General features: G+C 33.0%; 1 protein-coding gene across 6 annotated transcripts in view; it reads right to left on the reverse strand.

Annotated features, from left to right (window-relative positions):
- AP3B1 (adaptor related protein complex 3 subunit beta 1) overlaps nt 1-26,772 on the reverse strand; it is a 276,078-nt gene that overhangs the window by 183,333 nt on the left and 65,973 nt on the right. For all 6 annotated transcript variants that reach the window (XR_009539505.1, XR_009539506.1, XM_060143161.1 and 3 more), the window contains exons 4-7: nt 17,952-18,047; nt 17,168-17,328; nt 15,015-15,081; nt 7,774-7,956 (exon numbers count right to left, since the gene is read on the reverse strand). Coding sequence is in view for 4 of the 6 variants with exons in the window: in XM_060143161.1 (XP_059999144.1) it covers nt 7,774-7,956; nt 15,015-15,081; nt 17,168-17,328; nt 17,952-18,047 (507 nt within the window). In the remaining 2 variants the exon portion in view is untranslated. The remainder of the gene's footprint in view (nt 1-7,773; nt 7,957-15,014; nt 15,082-17,167; nt 17,329-17,951; nt 18,048-26,772) is intronic.

The raw sequence follows: 26,772 nt of genomic DNA on the forward strand, positions 1-26,772 counted from the left end.
CAGCACTTCCCAAGTAGTTGCAATATGAAAAGTGCATAATAACTGTGCAATACATTCATAGCACAAAAGGGGGAAAGAAAAAAAACATGCAAAAAAATAAAGAAATCATTCTGGAAGAAAATCCTCCATATATCAAAAGAAATTCTCCAGCAAGTTACTAAGAACATGAACTCAAAAAAACCACATGTTCGAACCACAGAATAAAGGAAATATAAGATTTAAACCTGAGTAAAGAAAGTTAAAGATGAAAGCCATATCATTACCAAATTAAGTAAAAACTATAAATAACAGATTAGATCACTGAAAATCAAATTACTGACAGAAAAAAAAGACTGGAGATAAAGGAATGCAAATAAAAAGACAAACATCAAAGCAATTTTTTAAAGAGGTGAAAGATACAGTAGGCAAAGATTATAAAATAGAATAATTGGTATTCCTGAAGCATATAATTGACAAATGGAGTAAGAAAATAAGTTTCAATATCAAATTTAAAAATTCAAACATAAAAGGCAATTCCCTAAAATAAAGGAAGAAGTGAATATACAGAGCATATAGAATGATCCACACTGAGAGGCAACCTTGCTAATCTTCAAACTATTTTAAGAAAAAAAAAAAAACATTTTTGAGGATACAAACAAAAAAATCAAGTTACCTGCAAAAAAGAAAAATCTGTGGCTACAGAGCTCTCAAAAGGTATCCCAACATTTATATCCAACCAAGAAGTCAAGTGTAAAAGTAGCAAGACATTTCAAACATATAAGACCTAAGAGAATACTGATCCAAGAGTCCAGGCAAAATATCAAGTGTGAGAGTGACACTGCAAAGTCTCGAAATTTTACCTCTAATCTACCCATTCTTAAGAAGGTACTGCAAGATATTCTCCATCCAGGAAGACCAAAAAAGAAGACACTAGGGAGATGAAGGCCTAAGAAATAGAGGATTTAACACAGAAAAGAGAAGAAATTATGTTCCAGAACAACAGCTGTGTAGCAAGCCTAGCAAGCAATCAGGTTAGAAAAGGAGGGTAAAGCCTCCAGGAGAATGTCTCCTGGAAGAGTATGAAGTTATTGGAATACTGGATATATGACAATAGTACTAACTAGGACTGTGTTCAGCTATATATAACAGAAATATCAAGTTATCCATAAGGAGAACATTTTTTTTTTCTCAGTACCATCTACTTTCAGAGTGTGGCTTCATCCTCATGCCTGCAAAATGGCTGCTGTACCTCTAATCATCACACATACATTCCAAGAAGAAACAATGAAAAAAGGCAAAGGGTAAAATATATATGTCAAGTAAGCCTGTCAGAAAAATAATAGCTGTCCTAGAATCTCTGCCAGAATATTTCTACAACTATCTCAATTTCTACAACTGGGTCATATAGCCATTTCCGACTCCAAGGGTGTTTGAAGAAGTTGGTTATTTTTAACTAGACTTATCACTACTCTGAACAAAAACCAGGATTCTGCTATTTAATAAGTGGAGTTGGAGAACTGATATTAGGTAGGCAACTAGTAGTATCTCAACAACTGCCTATAAAATAATATTTGGAGAGGATTTAATTTTTTGATGGAGAATTTGGAGTGCTTTTGTAATAGTGACATGATAAACTAGGCAAATTAAAAATGAGGCAATTTTTGATTCCAGGAAGAACTTAAAGTTCCACAAAAAAGGAGATGAAAATGTTACTATACAGTATAAATAACATTCATAGTCATAATTAAATGAACAATAAACAATGGTTGAAAAATTGTAATACAATTAAATTGCAAAGATGGAACAGGGAAAATGGAAGCATATGGTAATACAATAGAAGAATGCTAAATCCTCCATTTCTATAATTGGAAGTCATGTCTAAAATTGATAAATCAAGAAACAGCAATATATGTATATTACTCAGAAATGGAGAAAGTTAAATGCATACACATACACAAAAGCCTAAAAGAATTTGAAGGAGCTAATTCAGGCATGGGAAAGCTGGGATAGGAAAATATTGTTTCTTATAAGCCTTGTATTATTTAACTTCTTTTTTTTAACCACATACATGTTACTTGAATAAAATTTTAAATGTTTCTTTAGAAAAGAAACTATGTAAGTTTAAAAAACCCAATCAAAAATAAACTATAAACAACAAAAAGAATAAGCAATCTTTAAGATAAATGCTCCATAACCAATGCAGGGAGCAGAGACCTCATTTCAATATCAGCACATGGTCCATAGTTTCCCATTAAACTGCACACTGAACCCTTCCTTCATCAATAGTTGCCTGAAAGAGTGAGCTAAAAACTTTTTTATTTGCATTGTAAAGCACGAATTCTACCACAACTCTTCACTATTGTGTTTTTTAAAAATTCCACAGAATAGCAAGTAAGATTCAAAAACAGCCCATTAGTAAGACAAAATACAAAATTTATTTTACAAAGAAAGTTAACCTGTAAAGAAAAAATAAAAAATAATCTCTAACACTTGGGTCCTCTAAAACAGGGCCTGGATGTGGAGTTTCGAGTCTATTCCCAAAATATTTTTGTACTTGCAGAAAATCGCTAATCAAGAAGTATGTCCATGAATTTTGTGTTCTGATGGGTTCTTATTTTATAGCTACCCTTGAAAAACTTAAGAAACGTATCTTAAAAATACTTGAAACAAAATTGTAAACTTGGAACTTTCTTACACCTATATAAGGTTTTATAATTGAAATACAGATATAATGAGAGGAAGAAAAGTAAAATCATCCTTTTCAATTTAAAAATGGCATACATATTCCCACCAGAATGTTATTACCTAGATTCATATGCTAAAAAGTAACTGTGAACATACATAATTTTAAGTTCTAAATTAGTGAAGTAAAATATTTTGATAATTCTTCCAAAACCATCACATCCTAGAGAAAGTTCAACTTTAATTCATAAAATGAAAGACATTTCCTGTCAGGCCCAGTTTCACTTCAGTTTATAATTAATGCCACTAATTTTTTTTTAATCACTTAAAATTTACTTGTTTTTTTTATAACATTTATTTTTAAAAATCTACTACTTCTACAAAAGCACTTTAGACTTGGAGACTTGCATTTAGGCTTCAAGAATTCTCCTACAATAGGCTTGAATGATACAAAGAAAACATTTAAGTAATTTTATATCCTTGAAAATTATACAAAGTTGACCTAGAATTAAAAAAAAGCCACTTGGACTGCAAAGACTAAGGTAAATTTAAGGAAATAAAAATGCAAATATGCATTTTAGCAGTCTCTTGAATTTATTAACCTAAAAGGTTTAATTTCCATTTTCCTGCATCAGCTGTATTTATAAAATGTCGTGCCCTATAAACAACGCTGTTATTTTCTATAGTCAAGCACCCTCTTAACAAATCTTCTCATTAATATGTAAATTCAAAGTCAATCGGTCTTCTCCCTGACAGCCCCATGAATTCCTAGTGCACTGTATAATCGGCTTTGACTTGGCATCCACTATTTATCATCAAAGATGTCAGTTAGAAAAATTATGGAAAATGCACTGCAATTGATATGACTGCAATCTACTTTGTCAACACTTAATTGTTCCTCAAATCATACATTTACATATAAACAGGCTAAGTACTGATCTATAATGATGCAAATAAACTAAATTAAAAATCGCTTCTGCCCCTGAAGAAGCTTGTTTGTATATGATGTGTTCATTTGAGGACTTACTGACAAAAGCATGTACATCAGCTCATCTCAAAAAGTACTTCTACTAATTTTCAATTCCTCAAAAAAACAATTTTGCTACGCTTCAAGCGTATGAACACCAACAAATGTTTTAAAGAATTCAATGAGAAACATAATTTTTCTCTTTGAAAAGCAAATGTAATTATGGTTGTTCGCTAATTGCAATGTCTGAGCACTAAGGATTGGGGAGGGGGCTTCAAAATTAGCTTTGACTAGAACATGATAAGCAAACACTCAGAAACTTATTAAAGTGAGCAAAAATATATTTTAATTTAAAAGTCACGAGTGAACAGATATAAAGGAAAGAATGTTGACCTAGGGATTAGATTATTCTGTTTATATTTCTGGCTCCACCTTTTATAAGCAATATTATCTTAGGTGAGTAATTAAAATCTATACATCTCAGTTTTGTCACCTATAAAATGGGTATAATAATTCCCACTGCCCTATCTCAAATAAAATAGAATATAAGAAAATACACCAAAATAATAATTTGCTAAATATTAAGTATCACAGTATTACTCTTCACATTTTCTTAGTACTTAAAAAGAGAAACCTCTTGATTTTAATGAATTTGGTATTTATTATTTTAGGTAACTTTTAAGTCAATGAATTATTTTAGTGAGTTTTCTCACTCGTAAATCCTTTCACTTCAAGGTAGATGGCTCTTTATACATCATAAAATGGTGTTTACATAGCATTTATGCAAGTGACTTCTGCCTTACGTAAAGTGATAGGATGCTAGAATGAACATCCTTCTGCTAATTCTGTGAAAAAAATACATTCAAGTGTTGATGATTAAGAGACATAAAAGGATATTAACAACTCAGCACTAACTCTGCTGGAGTACTCTTCCAATTTCTTTCTATTCTATAGTACTTTAACAGTTCTTTACTCCATCGTATGCTTTTTACAACATGAGAAGTGAAGAATGAAAGCAGATATAAATGCTGAATACTTCTCAGTTTCTTCCAGGTATGGTCAAACTTTGCTTTAGAAATTGGCAAACTGAATCATAAAGTTAAAATCACCCTGGCTAGACCTAAAAAGTTGGATGCAACTTGAAGTCTAGGCCAAAAAGTCCCCAAGACTATAAGTGGCTGGACTGCTCATTCAAAAGTTTCTCCGTTAAACAGAATTAACAGCTAGTCACTGAGATGGGCTGACTGAAAGAGTAAGCATGGACACAGTCTGAATTATGATAATCCACTTGAACTTTCATTTTATAAAATATATTTGTACCAAAAGTCTTACATCTTTGACAATCCCTTACTGCTAACACTACAATGAAGGATGACACTTTCAAATCTTTCCCGATGGTACTTAACAGAACACATATGTACACAAGGAGACACAAGCCTGTTATCCTGATTATTTTGGAGTCAACTGATATCATGTTTTTAAATAGCTTTATTGGAGTCTGATATTTTAAATCAATAAATAAAGTGAAATGTATTATTCAAAGTAAAATTTATAACCACCAAAACAAGTGAAATTCAGTGGTTGCCAGTAATTGTCTCTAAGGGGTCAACCAAGAGTTATGAGAAGGAAGACTTATTTTTTATTTCACCATGTGCTTGAATTGCTTCTATAACTAAAAAAAAAAATACATATGATTATAGTTAGCTACACCCTTATAAATGTTCTATTGAAGTGTTTTCCTTGCTTTTCCTTCCTTAAGCCAAGGAGTCTTTCTCAAAGGGAAATCATATGCAAAGCTGCCTATGAAAGGCAAGCAAAGGTGAAGATGCTCTGTTGGAATGGTGGCAAGAGCCAGAGTTGCACACTCGAGAGCGCCACTGCCCCCCCGTGGTTGCTGCTGCAGCAGTGCTAGCTTCCTGAGGACAGAGCTGTGCACTTGGAAGCCACAAAATTAGTCTACTAACCACATAATTTAGAATAATGCCAAAGTCAGATTGCATATAAATGGCAAAGATAAGAAATGATTTAGCACAATTCCAGTGTACCCAGGACAATGATCAAACTTCATCTCGTGTTTGTAAAAATTAACGTTCACAGAGTTACATGTGAAAACACAAAGAATGCATTATAGTACCAATTTTAAAAACTATCTGTCGAAAGAATAAATATACATGGTAGTGTAGAATTTAACTCTCCTGCTTTGTGCATAGGTTCAAAAACTAATTTTATCTAAAATAAGATGAAACAAAATTCAAGGAACAGAAACACAAAGTACAAAAACAGAGATTTTAAAGTCTACTTTTAGAAGATAAGGTAAGGAAAATACATTTTTTAAACTCCAGTTTCTATATAATGATAAAGCAGGGATCACTTGCATACAGCTACTGAAAATGATTTGATGATGACAGGAAAGTAAAATTTTAAATTTTAAATAGAGACAGTGGCTAGATAACATAAAATTACCTATAATCTTACACAATAAGAAAAAAATATATCTGAATAGCATTCTGGAAAGGAACTGGCTGAAATCAAACAGATAGCTATTAGCAACAAAAATCTCTCTCCAAAGTTACCACTGACAAAAAAGGGGCAAGACACTTGCGGCATGGACATGCTGCTTAATCGAGCAAAAGTGCCATCAAAAGTTTACTTCGTTCAATGATAAAATTTCATCAGTCTAAGAGCCCTGTGTGGCATTAGACTTTTACATACAAATACTTTAAAACATACTTTGAATTTTAAGTAGAATAACCCAATCACTTTTTAAATACTAAAATTAAGATAGAGTCAATATTACAGATAGCCTTCTGGATAAAGATATATTTTTAAAAATTTACATACTTTTTAATACTAACAATACTTAGTAAATGCAGAAAACATTGATGAATATTTTAAACATTTAAACTCCTTAAATATCAGAAAACTTGACATGTCACCTAAAGCAAGAATTATGAACATTTTTCCATTTTATATACATTTTTCTCTCACTTTAATATTATTTCTAATTAACAAAAGCAATTAGTACTGAACACTCAATCAAAGCCTATTCATAACTTTGTATAAAAAACACTATGACATAATTGGGAGATATCTGGTCTTTTACTTTCTATACTGCTTTTAAAATCTATAATACTGCTTTTTAAAAAGACAAAAAAGAAATATCTCAAGACTAGAATGAATGAGAGTGCCATACTTGTAATATTTAATGATTTCTTTAAACAACTTAAAGCTTACACTTAAATCTTATACATACATTGAGAGATCTCTATTGCAAACTGTGTAATAAAGCCTTCTAAATTGTTAATATAATGAAAAGAATAAGGTATGCTTCTAATTTAATCTGCACAAAGAAAACAAATAACTTCACTGTAAGATATACTTAATAATTTTACTAAAATTCTACCAGCTTAAGTGAAAAAAAAAGTAAAACAAACATATTTTAGAAATTTAAAACTACAAAAAAGTAGTTTAAAAGTTCAACAATAGGGCTTCCTGGTGGTGCAGTGGTTGAGAGTCCGCCTGCCGATGCAGGGTACACGGGTTCGTGCCCCGGTCCGGGAAGATCCCACATGCCGTGGAGCGGCTGGGCCCGTGAGCCATGGCCGCTGAGCCTGTGCGTCCGGAGCCTGTGCTCCGCAATGGGAGAGGCCACAACAGTGAGAGGCCCGCGCACGGCAAAAAAAAAAAAAAAAGTTCAACAATAATGTATCTGTAAAGGTGAGAAATTATCTTCGGTATAAATTAACTTATGTTAGAGTCACATTACCTACTTCACAAGTGAGTACCTGGAACAGCTGGGTCTCAAAGGTATGAAACTGACTAATAACCAAAATATCCATGATCTGGCAATGTCACTGCAAACACTGTATCATGCTGCCGCTCCTAACAAGGGGCTCTTGCCAGGCCTCATACTAAAAGTTTATACACTATGCCATTAAATATGCATCAGTCAGTGCCAAAACAACGAACAATTATCCTTGCATTTATATTGGTTTCCTGCTTTCCAAAAGAACATGAGAAAAATTAGTCCTCCTTAAACATGCAGACTTCTATATTTTTCTACCCTTAATTTTTTGTACACATTTTAAAAAAACTCAACCATTTTCTTAGTATAATTTTTAAGTGTAAGATTATTCAACACTTACCTCTTTCCAAGGACTGACAAACTGTGTACGAGCATATCGAGTTAGCATGTGGATTATGACAACCTGCCCCCACTCTTCTACATCAACTAGTAAATTACATAGCTTGCGGTAATTCTTGTGAATGAGATCTATTCTATCCGGGCATACTTCTTCAAAAGCCATGACAACACTGCCAGCCACCAACTAGAAAAGAAAGAAATAGTAACTCATTAAAAAATGTTTTCCTTCCATCAAGGATTCCATTCAGGCATTACAGAGATGCAATCAGTGTTATGGCAATCAATATTAAAAGTATTCAGTCATTTGATTAATAAAATGTTCCTGTTTGAATAACAAATTTTGAAGAGTCACTCCCTCAAAGAATAACTTTGATAGCTGTAACATGTCTGAAAAATGAATACTTTTCTAAAGTATGTGAATTAGAAGTATTAGCATTAAAAAATCATAATATTTTTTATCTCATCACATAAAATTTCAATAAATTGTTCACATATGGATTAGACATATTAATCATGCAGTTTTCATTTTTAAAGCTTACCTGAACTCTAATCTAAAGATTCAGTATTTAGTACAATAACAAGGACCGTATCATACCAGTTTAAAATGAGAATGACCACAATTCCACAATGAACTTATCTTAAAGCGTGTGAGGACCTCATAAATGTCTTTAGTATAAAAATACTTTCAAATCTTACACACTTTAATCAACCTGTTAATTTTTACCGATATAATTTATTTACAAGGAAAAAATACTGGCTAAAATTTTAGAACATTATTATTACTTATATAATAATGTGTATAAATTGAAATAATATATTACCAACAAAAGGTAGCTTTCTCCAAGACCAGTTAATGAAACATAAATGTTGTTTTTGGAATTGCCATGTTTTTGCAAAGTGGTGAAATTAAGATTTCTTTGGTATGAAGATACAAGCTAAGCAGAATATATAATATACAAATATTTTTATATATAGGTACACTGGTATGTCTGCAGTTAGCCCACAATATAATAGGGTTTTGAAAAAATAAATTAATATCATATTCTTTCTGAACACTAGGGAATCTTCATTTTAGTATATAAAATTTCCCTAATGTCTTAAAATAAGCAATTAAATAGAAATATAACTTACTGAAATGGTACTTTTTGAAAAATATTAGATACAATGATATTCATATTTTTAGTGTTTAGTGTCCCTCTACTTGGCTGACATTTAGCTTATTAATGTGCAACCAACAATACAATTGAAAGAAAACAGCTCAGAATATAGACTTGCTATTATGCTAAACAAGTTTCCAGTCCTGTGGGGATTTTATGAATTACCAATCAGTATAAACGTGAAGCTGCATTTATTGACTCCAGCCCTGCCCATGTACTGGTGCCTGCTGGTCCCAGCATGTATGCACCTCAATCGAAAAAGCAAAGAATTGATTATCTGTGTGAACTAAATAAAAATGTATTATATGTATAATTTTCTATGTGCTATTGATATGGGAAGGAAGTTATGTTTGTGTTTTCAACACCATATTTTGATGTCTTCTGCACAAATCACTCTTCAGAAATTATATTCTGTGATAATCATATTTCTAAAAGATTAGAATTATCATTTAAAAATCTCTTAAAACAACTAAATTTATGACATCAAACTACAGGGTAACACAGTATTTGTGAAATACATTTATACTTATATATGTCAATCTTATATTAAGATATATATTTTTAATTGGCAAGTGTGTTAAAGTACAAAAATAAATAATACCACTTAAAATAAAATAATCTGTGAAATTGAAATGGGAATTCAACAAAATTTCGATTTAAGGAATACTATGTAAAATCAAGTTATTCTACCCAAACCTAGAGATTATCTTTTTCAAATATGTTTAGACACCAAACAATTAAAAGGAAAATCAGCTCCCACATGGTACTAAATTTATCAAAACAAGAGCTACAGGTACAAAATAGTTCTAAAGTATTAACAAATAACATGAAAATGAAAGAAAATAATTCATTACTTAAGTAAAGATAAAGTTCATTGAAACACAAAAATAATTAGGAAGAACATAAAGAAAAGAACCTTTACAAAATAAAACTGATGATTTTAGATGTTTCATTATATGGTTTTAACAATCGACTCTAGCCTAAACACTGCCAGAAGAATTGATTATTCTGGTATATTAAATATTCAATATTCTATACAACTTACAGAATTAAAATAAAATGATCTACTCAGATTCGAAAAACAAAAATATTGGTTTCCCAAAAACAGACAGTTAATTTCCATCTCACTGTGTCAATAGTAGCTTTTTATATAAGGGGAAAAATAAATCACTCCAAGAAAACTGGCAATGAACTCATCAAATTCAAATGCAGTTTTCCATTTACGTATTTTTTATATTAAAGCAATAAACATGGTTCATTTATCTTCCCTTGGTTGTCACGTTTTTCTGTGCTGTTGCTATGAACTTCAGCCATTAGCTGTGCTCCAAGGTAAACTACATGAACCATCAACAAAAGTGACACTCCATCTATGGAGTTCATATTTTCGCCAGATTATCTATGCTAGTTGACAAGCTGGTAATGAAAAAAATCACACTAAGCAAATGGTTCCTCTAATAACAATAAATTTTCTATAAAATTATGAAGGGTACAAAACGTTTCCTTGCATCTATTTTGTCATGAATTCTAATTAACGTTGCAAAAAACTGAGAGTGCTGGGTCATCACAAGAAGTGCATCAAGGTTTGATTGATAATATGGTGTAAGCTGGCCAATGCAGCCAAGATTTTCTTCTCTTAAATTAATGGCCATCCAACCTGCCCTAATCATACAGCCCAAATGATATTCCCCTTCTTATTTCAATTTTCCTGAGGCATGGAAAATGGGAAAGATCAGTCATTTATCTTCTAATAGCTGGATAATAGATCTAACACAATAAAACATCTGCACAAACGAAGAGGTGTGTTTTTTGCCCACAATAGTGAAGGTTTTACCAACATTAAACCAATAACTTATAAAATGGTGTCTTACCCTCACAGCTTAGCTATGAACTACCAATATATTCACTAATTAAGAAGAAACTCTGTCATCAAAAAAATATAAACAACTCAGATTTTCAGTAGGCACTGACCTAATTTGTTTTCCTAAGAAACTCTGTTTTCTATTAGAAAGTTAAATGCTACAAAAGGATTTCTTTAAAATTAACCTGAAAGGAAAAGGAAATAAACACCTTTTGAGGTGTTCTAAATAAAAGAAAGAAGGTTCACTACAAAGCTTAAATTGCTCAACAAGTATGAATTTCTACATTTTAAAGAAAAACAAGAGAAAGAATTATAAATTTTAAAAAGGAATTTATACCCGAACATTAGGAAAGGTTTTCAATAAAGAAGAAAAGTGTTTAGGATATGTTAAATAGAGAAAATATGATGAAAATGATAAATCTAGGAATATACAATGAAGAAATTATATTAAAAAAAACTTGTAACAGTTGACTGGGTATGATCAAGGATAAATAAAATGTTCCCTTTCAATTATACTGACAATTGTAAGCTTCTATTATACCTTTCAGAATTTACAGATACCTTCAGACAACAGTTATCTAAGTAACTCTACAATGTTCTTCTAGTTACATTACCATAACTGTATTCCTAACCCCAAAGTGACTTATTTGGGGGAAAGGACTATTCATATGACAAATACTGGTCTTTCTCCAGTAAAAGGGAAAAAAATTTCGATTATATTGTAATAAGCTTTTTATTTCCACCTTTCCTTAACATGAGAATTATACAACCAATTTTCTTTGAGATCTCAACTTCAAGAAAATCTTCCTTTAGGCTAAAAGAAGGAACAGAAGGTATATCTCATAATTAACGGAGGTTAAAGAAAGAAAAGTTTTTAAACATGTTAACACCTTTCAAATTTATATTTATCAGTAGCAAGAGCAATGTTATCATCATCATCATAATGATCCCAAGAAGCTCCTGCTGACAGCAAATAAATTCCTTTTCAAAATGTGGAAATAAATTAGACCTGGTTCATTTAATTAGGAAATTTTTAAACAAAAATGATTTAGGATTACTGATTTCAAATGTCCATGCTAACATTATTAATTGGGGGTGGGAAGAAATATAGCTGTATCCCTTCAATATATTATACATGACAAGAAAAAGTAATAATAAAGATAAGATCCATAAATATCTATATAGATATCAGAATATTTTTAACCTTTCTACATCAAATTATAACCATACAAAGGAAAAAATTATCAGAAAACATTCACAAAACATAATTAAATACTGGGTAGACAAGTACCTAGGGAAATCTGAATCTCTCAATCCAAACTCAGAAAAAGCAAAAAGATTAAAACTTAAGCTCTAAGCATAATTAAAATACAGAGAATCTCCAAACTTCGATTATATATAAGTAGAAAAATAAGTCCTAAATCCCAGAGTGTTATCTTTCGTGTATACATCATAAAACCACACAAAGATCTATGACAGTCTGAAACAACTGAAGGGGCATTAAAGAAAAGAACAAAAAGAACCAAAAGAATGAAAATGAGATAAAGAAGTAAAAAGGTTTAGAGAGATAATGGTTGAAATGTAAGACAGGCAAAGAAGATCCAACTTAGAGAAAATTGAAATCCCTGAAGAAGAAAAAGTAACAATTGAACAGAATTAATATTTAAAACTTAATCTTAAACAACAACAGTTTGCCAGAAATAACATAAATTCTAAATCTATATTTTAAAAAGCCTCACCGGGTACTAGGAAAAAAATTGACCCATATCAACTAACCCTGAGACACCAGGTAAAACTATTATATTTCAAAGATAAAGAGAAAATCCTCACGGTCAGCATCTTACTTAACACAGACACATTACAGGCATTTCCTTTAAACTAAAACAAGGCAAGGATGCCCACCATCTCCACTACTATTGAACACTGTACTAAAGTTATAAACCAATATAATTAGACAAGAAAAATTAGAGTCATAGGTATTGGAAAAGAGGAAGTAAAATTATCTGTTTGCAAATGATATGATTTATTTTCCAGAATAAAACAAATGGAGATTGAAAGATAAAACTAAATCAAACAATAAAAGAATTCAGTAAAGAAGCAGGATATAAAATCACCACACAGAAAATCAACAGCTTTCTTAGAGAACAATATAACAAGTTCAACCATACAATGATAAAGCGATTTCAATTTACAACAGCATTCAAAGAAGTAAGGCTAACAATAAATATAACTCTAAACCAATATTTAACTCAATTAGTAGTCCCAATCTCACTACTCTTCGCAGAGTACATGTTAGCAATTCTGAAACAATACTTTATCTGCATTCTGGGACTGAGTAAATAAGTAAATATATTGTGGATAATGCAAGTCACATTTCTTAATATTGGAAAAAATGAAGTTACAAATATGAAAAGGTAGGACACTGGAAGGAACATTGTGCTCTTGCTCTGGAATTAGAGAATTCAGTATAAACTACTGCTGTTTCATATGGATAGAAAAATAGATACAGGTGGTTTTTTAATTTTTAAAAAATAAACATATCCTATATAACACTTTAGGAATGAAAAGTGCCTTATAAATGATAGACAGTCAAAGCTCCCAAAGGATCTACCTATGAACTCTGAGCATGACACACACCATTTGGGAAGCAAAACACTGAAAATAATAAAAAATACCTAATTACTATCACCAAGAATATTAACAAATTAATTCTCACAATTATTCAACAACTATTAAAGACCTACTATGTACAAGTACAATATTTTTTTCTACTGTATTTTGGAAATAAATGGTCAGAACCCAAGAACAGACATTCTAAATTTACAAAGAAATTGTATTCTTTACATTTCTTTTTGAGTCATTTGTTTCTTATTTATCCTTCTATGGTGTCAGGCACGTGCTGAGGATTTTATATACAACAGCTCTTTCAACACAAACAAAAACTTTATACATGGGAAATTATAAGCCCTAAAAATTTGCCCTAAAACAAAAACTGTTACTAGAGATTGAGACATTTTACAATGACAAAAGGAAGGTAAAACAATTATAAATACAGATGTACCAAATACCAGAGCTCCTAAATATATGAAGTAAACACTGACAGAATTGAAGGGAGAAATAGACAGCTCTATAGCAATAGTAGACTTCAACACTCTGCTTTCAATGAGCCACAAGAAAGAAGATCAACAAAGAAATAGAAGACTTGCACAACACTATAAACCAATTACACCCAAGAGACATCTACTAAACACTCCACTCAAAAAGAGCAGAATATATTGGGTTGGTCAAAAAGTTTGGCTGGGTTTTTCCATACCATCTTATGGAAAAACCCTAACGAACTTCTTGGCCAACCCAATACACTCCTCTCAAATACACACTGAGCATTCTCCAAGACAGACCATATGCTAAGCCATATAATATTAGCTATGTGAGTCTAGTGGTTACTGTATCAGATAGCTGCTATATACAGATATATGTGCACCTGGGTGATACCATCCTAAGATGAGCTGGAATCCTTTTCCTGAATAGTTTTGAGCCATATATATGGGTGCAGAAGCCTCCAGCAAAGATACCATTACACCAGCTCCTCCAGAGGTCTGCTCAGAGACCCCACGCATCATCACTATTTCTAGACCTCATTATCATGTCACTACACACAAAGAATAGGAGTGGAATAGGAAGGAGGAAGAGACATGTACATTCCCAAAAGATGGGAAATTTACCCAGTAAGATCATTCTACCCAGCCAATAAAACAGTGTTATACATATGAAAACATTTTAGTATTTAAGAAAAAAACAGCACACTTGTAATACTAAAACACACTCCTCTAAATTTTCATTATCTCTTTAATACTGAATACTTCATTTTAACATAATTATTTGTTCCCAAGTGATTCAGCCTTTAAAAATCCTAATAAATCATTGCTTAAAATAAAAAAGCTGACCTTAAAAGCAGTCAACAATTTAGCCACAGGTTAAAAAATGAATTTTCTTTCCCCAACTTTCTCTTCTTCAGATTCTGATGAAGAAACATGTAACAAACTAAAATTCCAAATGCAATCTTTCTCTTTACCTAGATATTTTTATTCTTCAAGGATTTTAATGAGCTCCATTAATATTTATACCATTTCAAAATAAATAAGAATAATTATATCAAATATACAACAGTAAAATGATACTATGTAAATAAAGCACAATTTTACTTGGACATAAAAAGATATTACTTACTGTGCTTTTATCCTTCAGAAGTTTTTCAATTATTTCAATTAACATTTCCTTCTGCTCTGGATCAAGGCTAAACCATAAAAAGAAAAAAATTTACATTAAGTTTTTTTTCCTTTAATTCTAACTTTAAATGAAGCTAATCATTTCAAGGATATTGAAAAATTTTTAAAGTGGGGGAGACTTATGTCTAGACAAAAATAAACAGAAAACAAATTTAAAGTGGAACGGGTTGATTTTTCCCACAGATGTGTCCTAATCTTTCTATCTAAAGTTGCTCATATTAATTAAACCCAGATACCAATACTGTTAAGAAAATATTTAAAGAACAAATCCACTTCTTAAAAAGAAGATGGAAAGCCTTAAGAAAGTAATTGCAAGTAGATAAACCACAAAATCTTTTTTTAACTGGGGGGAAAATAACAGGATAGCAATCATTTTTGAGCATGGACACATAATTGCCAAAAAAATATATACAGAATTTCCAAATAAGAATTTTGTACCGTTCTAGTTTACTGATAGAGACATGTATAATAAAACCTGCCATCTAAAACCAAGAAATAAAAACAAAGGTCCACCTACGCACAGAATTGACAGATGTATCTAAATAGCAGCTGTAAGTACTGAAATATTGTTAATAATATAATTTCTTCCTAGCATAGAATTCAACTGTTCATTTATTGAGAAGCTACACGATGGGCATACAAAGATAAGTAAGACAGTCTAATAAAGACAGTCCCAAACATAATCATACCACATAATGGAGGTATATATAAGGGATTATGGGGATAAAGAAGGACACCAATGGAGGCAGGAAGGTTGTGGAGGGTTTCTTTTGGGAAGTGACATCTCAGATGAATCTTAAACAACTTGACTTTAGAGCTGGAAAAAGTAGGAAATATTCTAGGTAGAGACTAAAGAAGGAAAAAAAGATGGTAACGAGATAAAAACATTTTATGTAGAGGACTAATAGGCAGTACTGAGCTACGAGACTGTAAATTCAAGACAAAGAGAGGTTAAATGGAGCCCAGTGATGGGCTTTTAAACTATCGTAGTGAGCTTGGATCTTATTTTGTAAGTTGATGACAAGAAAGGATAATGACTAAGAAGTGTGAGATAACTTTGTCTGACAGTTAACCTAAGAAAATGATTTTTTACTTTTCACAAACATTATATAAGTTTTCTACTGACCATTATAATTATCTGAACATTCAAACCTTTTAATTCTTTCAAATGCCAACAACAGTCTCCCTTCTTCAGTCTTTCCTAACTAATCCCATTTCATTACATCTTTACTTTATGAAACCCTATATGATAATCTCTGAGCCCTATCCTATCAAAGGTATTGTTAGTGTGCCTTTGTATGTACATATATATCATATAGCAATATCTTATTCAATTATAGATTGCCTTTAATTATTTGGCATACGTTTGATTTTTTTCCCTCAATAGGGATGTGATACCACATTCTCTATCGTTTTCATACATCTTACGCATGTAACACAACACTAGAAACACAAAATGATCTTGATAAAAGTTTGTGGAATAAATGGTAACAGAAAATAATACCAAATGATTACAGATAATAATTATTTTATTTAGGCAATATGTTTTCCACAGAGATCAAGGTATCGTACGATAATTTAATAAATATATAAATATGGTACGGTGCTATAGTTAAAAATCAGTATTAAAATAATATTTAATAAAATAGCTCTGGAAGATCAGGCAAGGAAGGGAACAGCAGGATCAAAGATGGAAGAAGGGGTAACAAAGTGAATTGAGACAATAACACACTTAAGATTCTACCCTGCAATAAATAGGAAAAAAAAATCTTAATTTTCTAATAACATATGTGTATGTGTAATGAGAGATGGACTATATAAATGATAATTCAACTTCTGATTATTTTTAAGTTATAAAATCCATAAATTATCACAGGCCCTAACAGGCTCACAAATAAAAACCTGCCTCGGGTCTCTGTAACCAAAATAAAATTAAAGATGTCTAAAGAATGTTTGTGGGCAGGGGAAACACAGTCACTGAGTTTACTTAGTTTAAGGACAGACTAGTTATAAGCGCTAATAAAATAAGCCTCCAGGGGCTTTAACATTCCACACAACATTAGGGATCTTTGGTATTATTTACAAAGTACCAACCTGTACAATTTTTGTATTGCATGGGCTGCATTCTTCCTAACGTATGGTGATAAGTCAGCAGAAGCTTCCTTAATAGCAAGCATCATAATAGGTACAATAATTGGCACTCTAATACTTGATAGAACTCTCAAAGCACTTGCACGAATTAGTTGATTTGGGTCCTAAAGACAGTACAAAAATATTCATCAAAATTTCAAGTTTTCAATATTTTAAATACATCTTTATGATACAGTTAACAGGTGCTTATAGGATGTAATACAACAATAGCAAAAAAAAAAAACAAAGAAAACCAGGCTACTTAATTTAAATACCCAGTATATGGAAATGGCTAAGGAAAAAGAGAATTAAATAAATGTTTATTTCTCTGAATAATGTTTTAACAAGAAAAGTAATGGTTATAATTCTACTTGATCACATATTACTAAACATGCTGGGGTTTTAGAGTTTCATAATAACAAAATGCTGCACGTCATAAATTTTATCTTTAAAAAAAGTCATGTCCCCTCTTTGTACACTTTCAACAACTAGTTGGTGTAATGATGAAGAGCTCTTTGAGGCACAATAATGATTATATTGAACATAAAGGAACATACAAGGCAAAGTCCAGTTGATTATAATAATAAATTATTTTCTAAGGGCATTGAACAGGGACCGTGAGAGGCCTTTTAACTCTTTCAAAACATGACTGTACCATTTAGTGGATTACTGCTCCACTTCTTTAAATGACACACCTTCAACTGTGCAGAAACGTTGCAGCTATTTGCCTACTCACTCTATTATTTACCTTCAGAGCTCGCTGAAAAGTGCTTATGGACAAGAGTGCCAGATCCTGCTGTTCTTCAGCATATCGGACCAGGTAAACATATACTAACTTCTTGATCTGTGAATAAGAAAAAATAATTTAATCCTAGCCAGAGTGAAAATTAAAAATTTAATATTTTCTATACTAAAATCCACACTCAACTTTCCTGAACTAAATAACTGAACCTGCTCATAGCCTAGATGGTAAAATAAAGATAATGTATTGTAGGATAATGAACAGAAACAGAAAAGGCTTGTGAAGTAAGCATTTTAATAATCCAGTCCACAACAGCAATATCCTATCAAGTTGTCCTTCCTCTTGATGGGAAAAAAAGTTCTTGAGCAAAACTCATACAAGAATATTAAAATATTAACTGATTTGGAACAGTATTTTCAAAATGAGGGATACAAATAATATAAAGACCTTGGGCTCTGTCCACTAACTATATGGTATGGGAGCTTATGTTTCCTCATCTGTCAAAAGGTGCTGAGGCCCAACTCTGATTCTATGGTAATAGTCACATTCCAATATACATTACCTGATATTTTCAGCTCAGTAAGAATAATGTGTGACAATATCAATTTAATGTAATAAAAATTCCAAAAGGATGGAAGTGTGTTCTGAAAACTGTTTTCAAAGTCAATTTAATCACTAAATTTATAACAAAATTATGATGAGCAGAAAAATTAACTGAAAATTGGAATTTGAGTTGAAATTCTTCGACTGCTTCCTTCTGACACTGCTTGTAGCTTGTATCTCCCTTCTCAAATATCTTCAGATACCATTGCTTGATTAATTTTCTGATATATCCCCATAGTACATATCTAAAAGTTAATGGAATGTTCAAAGAGCATGGGAAATGAGGGGAAGTAGCTGGAAATAGGTGGAATCAATGCTGAAAAGGAAAACAGTGCTATACTGTGCCATACTTTGTATCACAGTAACCAATCTGGACTTCTTTAAAGACAACTGTCATGGCCTTCTCTCCCTTACAGTCCAATTTCCCTTGACACAGCAGTGTTTTGAGTTCCTTCACCATCCTGTCTGTTCCCTTCTGAACTCACTCAATTTGTCTATATTTTTTTCAGTACAGCACTCCAAACTACAAATGAAGTCTAAGCAAGACAAACTAGTTAAGATTTTGGGGAAAAAAAAAAAAAAAGCGAGGGCTTCCCTGGTGGCACAGTGGTTGAGAGTCTGCCTGCCGATGCAGGGGACACGGGTTCGTGCCCCGGTCCGGGAGGATCCCACATGCCGCAGAGTGGCTGGGCCCGTGAGCCATGGCCGCTGGGCCTGCGCGTCCGGAGCCACAGCGGGAGAGGCCACAACAGTGAGAGGCCCGCGTACCGCAAACAAACAAACAAAAAACCCATATACTTTTTCCAAATGCGCTACTGACTAAATCAATCCATACTCGAGTAATTGTCCTAGTAAGGTTTCTTCTTTTAAAAGGAGGGCAATATCTTACTTACCTATAGACATTTTCAACAACTTAAATTCAACACATCACGACACCCTCCTCAGATAATTTTAGATCTTAATCTTTAATCCAACCTATTTTGCTGTTCTTCACAATTTCATGGACACAAGTGAAAACTTAATGAACATACTTTCTGCGTCTTTATCATTGATAAAATGCTAAACACACCATTTTAAGATGATACCAATCGATTCGTCTGTACTATATTGACAGGGTTATAGGTGAAACTAACAAAAAACATATTTCCAATTACTCTTCAGTGCTGAATAGATCCACAAAATCTTAAAAACGAAACCTAAAATCCTTAACTCAGTATTCAATACAGCCCATAATCTTCCTTTAAAGTCAAACAAGGAAGAGTCCCCAAATATAACTTGACTTTTTGTCTCAATCTCCACTCAGTTTATCAATCCTACTTTCTCCCAAGTTCTACTAATCAAAATCTTCCACAAAAGCAAAAATGAAACAATAAAATTTCCACTAAGAGAGGAACAGTACAACAAATTACAGTACATCCATATAATGCTGTACTATGTGGTCACTATATATAATTAAGTAAATCTGTACTTGACATTGAAAATATGTCCTTGTAAAAAGTTTTAAGGGTGCAAAACAGTATGCACTGTATGATCACACTTCTGTGTTAATAAAAAATAGATACACATATATTGTATTTTATCACTCTAAGATAAACCACCAATTGTAAGATGTACCATAATTTTACAGACCTCAAAGAGAGGAAGAAAAAACCCTGCCAATTGTAAGCCACCCTCAATTGTTAAGATAAGTTCCAACTGCATAAACTTTAAAATAGAAAACAGATGTCTTAGAATGGACATTATATGGTAATAGTAGCAAATATTTATACACTTAACTATGTGTCAGGCACTGTTCTACATGTTATATTTAGATTAATTCATTTTATATTCACAACTCAATGAACAGGTATTACCTTTCCTGTTTTACAGGTGAAGAAACCGAAGCACAGAGAAGTTAAGTAACTTGACCAATATAGAAATCTATTAAATGAAGAACCAGGATTCAAACCAGGTAAGCACAAAAGTTGAAAAAATTTATACAGTAAAATGTTAACAGTGACTAGCTCTGGGTGACGGCATTAACCAGTGACCCTCACTCTTTACATCTTTCTATATTATTTAATTTTTTTACAATGAATATTAATTTTATATTCAGATAAAACAATAAAGACATTTTCATTTTAGGGGTGAAGCTCATCTTTCTAGACATCCTCCAACACAGAATAATAGTACTTTCTCTGATTATAAAAGTATTTTAAAATGTTCATTATAAACAATCTGAAACTGAAAATATTTTTAAGTTCCCACATTCCTATGATGGCTTTTTCTATAGCATTGGTAACATGTAGCCACCAGAACTATTTTAAACCTGTTCAATAGACAAAAACTCAGCTAAGTCAACAAGTTTTTGCAAGTCAACCAACCTGTGACAGCCCCTTGCTTCTGAACGTTAGCCAATCAGGAACAAATTCACTCTAAAAAAACACACCTCTTAGTGCCAATCAATGAAAAGCAGCCTCACCCAAGTGACCACTCATCTACAGATGATATCAACCCACTTAGGCTCCTTAAAGTCCATGAAATTTTCAAATGATCATGGAATCAAGTGATCTCACACAAGAATACAAAAAATGGGTTCCAATATTACGTGGTACTAGTATACAAGATGGCAACCAAATGATCCAAAATATACCCAATGTTTTAGATTATATTTAAATGGAAATATAAATTTTAAAAATTCTTAAATCTCAGTTTAGAAGCACTTATCTAATTGTTTGAGTTATACATGATTTTCTCCCCAACCAGATTTTAAAGTTCCTAAGTTAAGGATATATGTATATGCATAGATGGGATTCACTTTGTTATAAAGCAGAAACTAACACACCATTGTAAAGCAATTATACTCCAACAAAGATGTTAAAAAAAAAAAGTTCCTAAGTTACAACAGTGCCAAAAAGCAACCAACACTTGCTGGTTGACTGATTTATACCAATTTAAATATATCAAATCAACACATAAGATGTATTTTAAATAAGATATTTCTCAAATTCACCTTGGAATGAACATGAGGTTATTTAGTACCGGAACCATTCCTTATTCATCTATATACTCCCACAACCTATCACATAGCCTGGCAATATAGTAAAAGCCCAATAATTATCAGCTGAAGGCAACATCACAGCCCAATGAGAGACTGGAAGAAAAAAAAAAAGACATTTCCCATTAGATTGCTATACCTAGGATCTAACTTACCACCAATAGATATAATTCACGAAGTAGATGTCTAAAAGGACATCAACATACTGTGAGAAAACAACAGGTATTAAGAAGACTGCCTCAAAAGTCTTTAACTTGTGGGGTTTTCTTAGAAAATTAATCATTTAAAATATTATTTCTCTTTACCAATTATATTCGGATCTCAGTCTACAGTTCTCAGGAAACTTTTGAAACAAGAATGGGTTAGGATCCACCCACCCCCTCATCTTCTTGGGATGTATTTTCTCAGCAACACCTTTATTTACTTAACTGTACAGCCAACTTGTAAAGCTGAATTATGAACTCCAGAATATATCCAGGAGTTTATACTGGGAACACTGAAACGTTCAAACCACAGCTGAGCTACCAGGCACTGTTATAATTACTCACTATTGGAGAAGGATTATTGTGACTGTTATAGCAAAAAGCATAACGTTATTAAATCACAGAAGGTTGCAAAACACTAAATTTGTTCTAGTTCTAAGAATCAATCAAAATTGACCACAAGAGGCCTATGCACTGACTGGCTGCAGGTGTGCAGAGAAAGCCTACTTTCCCTGAAACCATTCTGTGATCAGAAATGGGAGTACTTAAAGCTCCGTGACTACACCATTCTCTTATCAGTTACTTTCATTCAGTGTTACAATATTCCTTGCTGTAAAGCTAATCATAGCAGAGCCCCAGTAGGCTGGAAGAACACAGGCAGATCTGTTTAATTAGTTTATCAATACTAGTACATCAAACTTCATGAGTTATTGACTAAACCTTTGATTATTTTAGTACTATGGCTTACTAGGTCACTTTTGGTATCATTTGACATCGAATGGCAGATGACGTACAGCTCAACTGTGTGTCTAAGGCAGTATGTACTGGTAAAAATGAAATTTTGTACTTGACAACAATGAAACATCAATCAATTCTGAACACAAATTTTAAGAAGCTTATGTCAGTTTTCCCACAACATTAGAGGATTAAGCATGTTTCCATGAACTAACAAGGTATTTCAAGAACAAAAAAAATCCAAAACAAATAGATCAATAGAGTAGTCCCCCTCTATCTGTGGGGGATACGTTCTAAGACAACCAGTAGATGCCTGAAACTATGGACGCTACCAAGTTCTATATACACTATGTTTTTTCCTATACACAGATACCTATGATAAAGTTTAATTTATAAATTAGGCACAGTACGAGGCTAACAACAATAGCTAGTAATAAAATAGAACAGTTGTAAGAATATACTTTAATAACAGTTATGTGAATGTGTTCTCTCTCTTTCTCTCTCTCTCATATTGGACTGCACTTACCCTTCTTTTTGTGGTGATGTGAGATGATGAAATGTCTATGTGATAAGATGAAGTAAGGTGAATGAAGTAGGCATTGTGATGCAGGGCTAGGCTACTACTGACCCTCTGATGGTACATCAGAAGGAGGATCATCTGCTCTAGGTGATCCTGGATCACTGAGCATGACCGTGTCAATGGTTAGATGTCAGGAGCAGATGATGTCAATGGTTGGGGATCCCAGACAGAACAGCACAAAATTTCATCACACTACTCGTAATAGTGTGCAATTTAAACTTATGAATTGTTTATCTCCAGAATTTTCCATTTAATATTTTTGGACTGCTAACCACAGGTAACTGAAACTGTGGAAAGTGAAACCACAAGGAAGGGGAGACTACTGTAATTATGTTTATAGTGACATTTTTGTTACAGAACATTAGATAGCATACCAGAATCTGATTGTAAAGGATAAAGATGAATAGAAAAGTTCTACTGTTGATAACTATCCGAACATTACAAACAGCCCTGAATAAATAATAAACAGTACAGAATTTTCTGTTTACAACAAGAAGACTGGAATTCCAGAGTGAACTACTTACAGCATAACTTATTACCAATATCTCAGGACTTGGTCATTTCTACCCACATCTAAAACATAAAAAATTTATATCCAAATGGGCAGAAGACCTAAATAGACATTTCTCTAAAGAAGACATACAGATGGTCAACAGGCATATGAAGAGGTGCTCAGCATCACTAAATATTAGAGAAATGCAAATCAAAACTAGAATGAGGTACCACCGCACTCCAGTCAGAATAACCATCATTAAAAAAATCTACAGGGACTTCCTGGTGGAGCAGTGGTTAAGAATCTGCCAGCCAATGCAGGGAACACAGGTTCGATCCCTGGTCTGGGAAGATCCCACATGCCATGGAGTAATTAAGCCTGCGTGCCACAACTACTGAGCCTGTGCTCTAGCCCGCGAGTCACAACTACTGAAGCCCACGTGCCTAGAGCCCATGCTCCACAATAAGAGAAGCCATCGCAATGAGAAGTTTGCACATGGCAAGGAAGAGAAGGCCCCCATCGATGCAACTAGAGAAAACCCATGTGCAGCAACGAAGACCCAACACAGCCATAAATAAATAGATGGATAGATAGATAAAATTGATTCTTAAAAAAAAAAAATCTACAAATAACAAATGCAGAAGAGGGTGTGAAGAAAGGGGAACCCTCCTATACTGTTGGTGGGAATGTAAAGTGGTACAGCCACTCTAGAAAAAAGTATGGAGGTTCCTCAAAAAACTAAGAGTTGCCATAGGATCCAGCAATCCCACTCCTGGGCATATACCCAGACAAAACTATAATTTGAAAAGATACATGCATCCCTATGTTCATAGCAGCACTGTTCACAATAGTCAAGACATGGAAACAACCTAAATGTCCATCGACAGACGAATGAATAAACAAGATGTTGTAGGTATATACAATGGAATACTACTCAGCCATAAAAAAGAATTAAATAATACCATTTGCAGCAACATGAATGGATCTAGAGATTATGATACTAAGGTGAAGTAAATCATAAAGAGAAAGACAAATACCATATGATGTCACTTACATGTGGAATCCAAAATGTGACACAAATGAACTTATCAATGAAACAGAAAGAGACTCACAGACATAAAGAACAGACCTGTGGTTGCCACATGGGAGAGGAGAGGGGAAGGGATGGATTGGGAGTTTGGGATTAGCAGATACAAACTGTTATACAGTATGGATAAACAACAAGGTCCTGCTGTACAGCACAGAGAACTATATTCAATATCCTGTGATAAACCATAATGGGAAAGAATATGAAAAAATACATATACATATGTATAACTGAATCATGTTGCTGTACAGCAGAAATTAACACATTGTAAATCAGTTATACTTCAATAAAATAAAAAATTATAACAATGCCAGATACCTCCAAAGGATAGCTAATACCAGATGATGATAAGAGGTCAAAGACACTAAAGAAGAAAGAGGAGGAAGGAATCAAACAGGAAGGATGGCTCTAAAAGGGGAATGACCTAAAATGATTTCTGAAGCCAAGCTACCTGGCTTTGGATTCTGACTGCCACACAGTAGCTGTGTGACCTTGGTCAGATAATCTAACCTCACTGCTACCTTATCCTCATATGGAAAATATGGAAAATGAAAGAACCAACTTCACAGGGTTATTTGTGAGGATAAAATGAGTTGATATAAGTAAGGCGTTAACAGCCTAGCACAGATGGCATTTTTTAAGTGTTAGCAATCATTGTTGCTACTGAGAGACTGTGTTCCCAGTAACGCTAAGACAAGCTTTACCAACAGCTCACAAATTTTCTAAGTGAAATCTTCATTTTTCTTTTTCAGCTACTTGAACTTTCTTATACCAGAAGCCATAAAACTAATGTACATATCAAATTAGAAGCTCAGATATCATGGCCATAACAAGTCAAAGACAGTTTAACTGAAATATCAATTCAGAATTATATTTTTTTAATAAACTTTTTATTTTATTTATTTTTTAACATCTTTATTGGAGTATAATTGCTTTACAATGGTGTGCTAGTTTCTGCTTTATAACAAAGTGAATCAGATATACATATACATATATCCCCATATCTCCTCCCTCTTGCGTCTCCCTCCCACCCTCCCTATCCCACCCCTCTAGGTGGCCACAAAGCACTGAGCTGATCTCCCTGTGCTATGCAGCTGCTTCCCACTAGCTATCTATTTTACATTTGGTAGTGTACATATGTCGATGCCACTCTCATGCCACTCTCTCACTTCGCCCCAGCTTACCCTTCCCCCTCCCAGTGCCCTCAAGTCCACTCTCTATGTCTGCATCTTTATTCCTGTCCTGCCCCTAGGTTCTTCAGAACCATTTTTTTTTTTAAGATTCCATACATATGTGTTAGCATACGGTATTTGTTTTTCTCTTTCTGACTTACTTCACTCTGTATGACAAGTCTCTAGGTCTATCCACCTCACTACAAATAACTCAATTATATTTACATGGTAACAAGCACATAAATAGTGCTTAATAAGTATCTACTAAATTATTCATAAGTAAACTTTGCAAATACTATAAGATTACATGTGCAGTCTAGACTTCTCCCATTAATTAGAATCTTAGAAAGGATGGTTTATCAAGTTATTTAAATCCAATATTAATTAATTTATCTTAGTTCCTAAGTTGACAATAAGTGTACAAGTGTTTTGATTTTAATTTACCCAAGTTAGTCAAATTCACTTTATAATGCCTATTCATTTTGGCAGCAAAATTCACCTATTTGGGGGCTTCCCTGGTGGCGCAGTGGTTGAGAGTCCGCCTGCCGATGCAGGGGACACGGGTTCGTGCCCCGGTCTGGGAGGATCCCACATGCCCTGGAGCGGCTGGGCCCGTGAGCCGTGGCAGCTGGGCCTGCACGTCCGGAGCTTGTGCTCCGCAATGGGAGAGGCCACAACAGTGAGAGGCCCACATACCGAAAAAAAAAAAAAAAAAAAAAAAATTCACCTATTTGAAATATGTAATGTACTTACTATCTAACAAAAAAATGAAGTGTGCTTTAAAATGTATCTAAAAAGTAGTTTTAAAGTACATATCTTTAAAATTCTATAATATAAATTATTCTAATAAAAAAGTTATGATAGGAAAATAATTCATTTTGTATATAGAAATGTGTACTCTAGAAACTGTATAACAT

The sequence above is a fragment of the Lagenorhynchus albirostris genome, chromosome 3 (assembly GCF_949774975.1).
Source record: "Lagenorhynchus albirostris chromosome 3, mLagAlb1.1, whole genome shotgun sequence".
In the NCBI taxonomy this organism is placed as follows: domain Eukaryota; kingdom Metazoa; phylum Chordata; class Mammalia; order Artiodactyla; family Delphinidae; genus Lagenorhynchus; species Lagenorhynchus albirostris.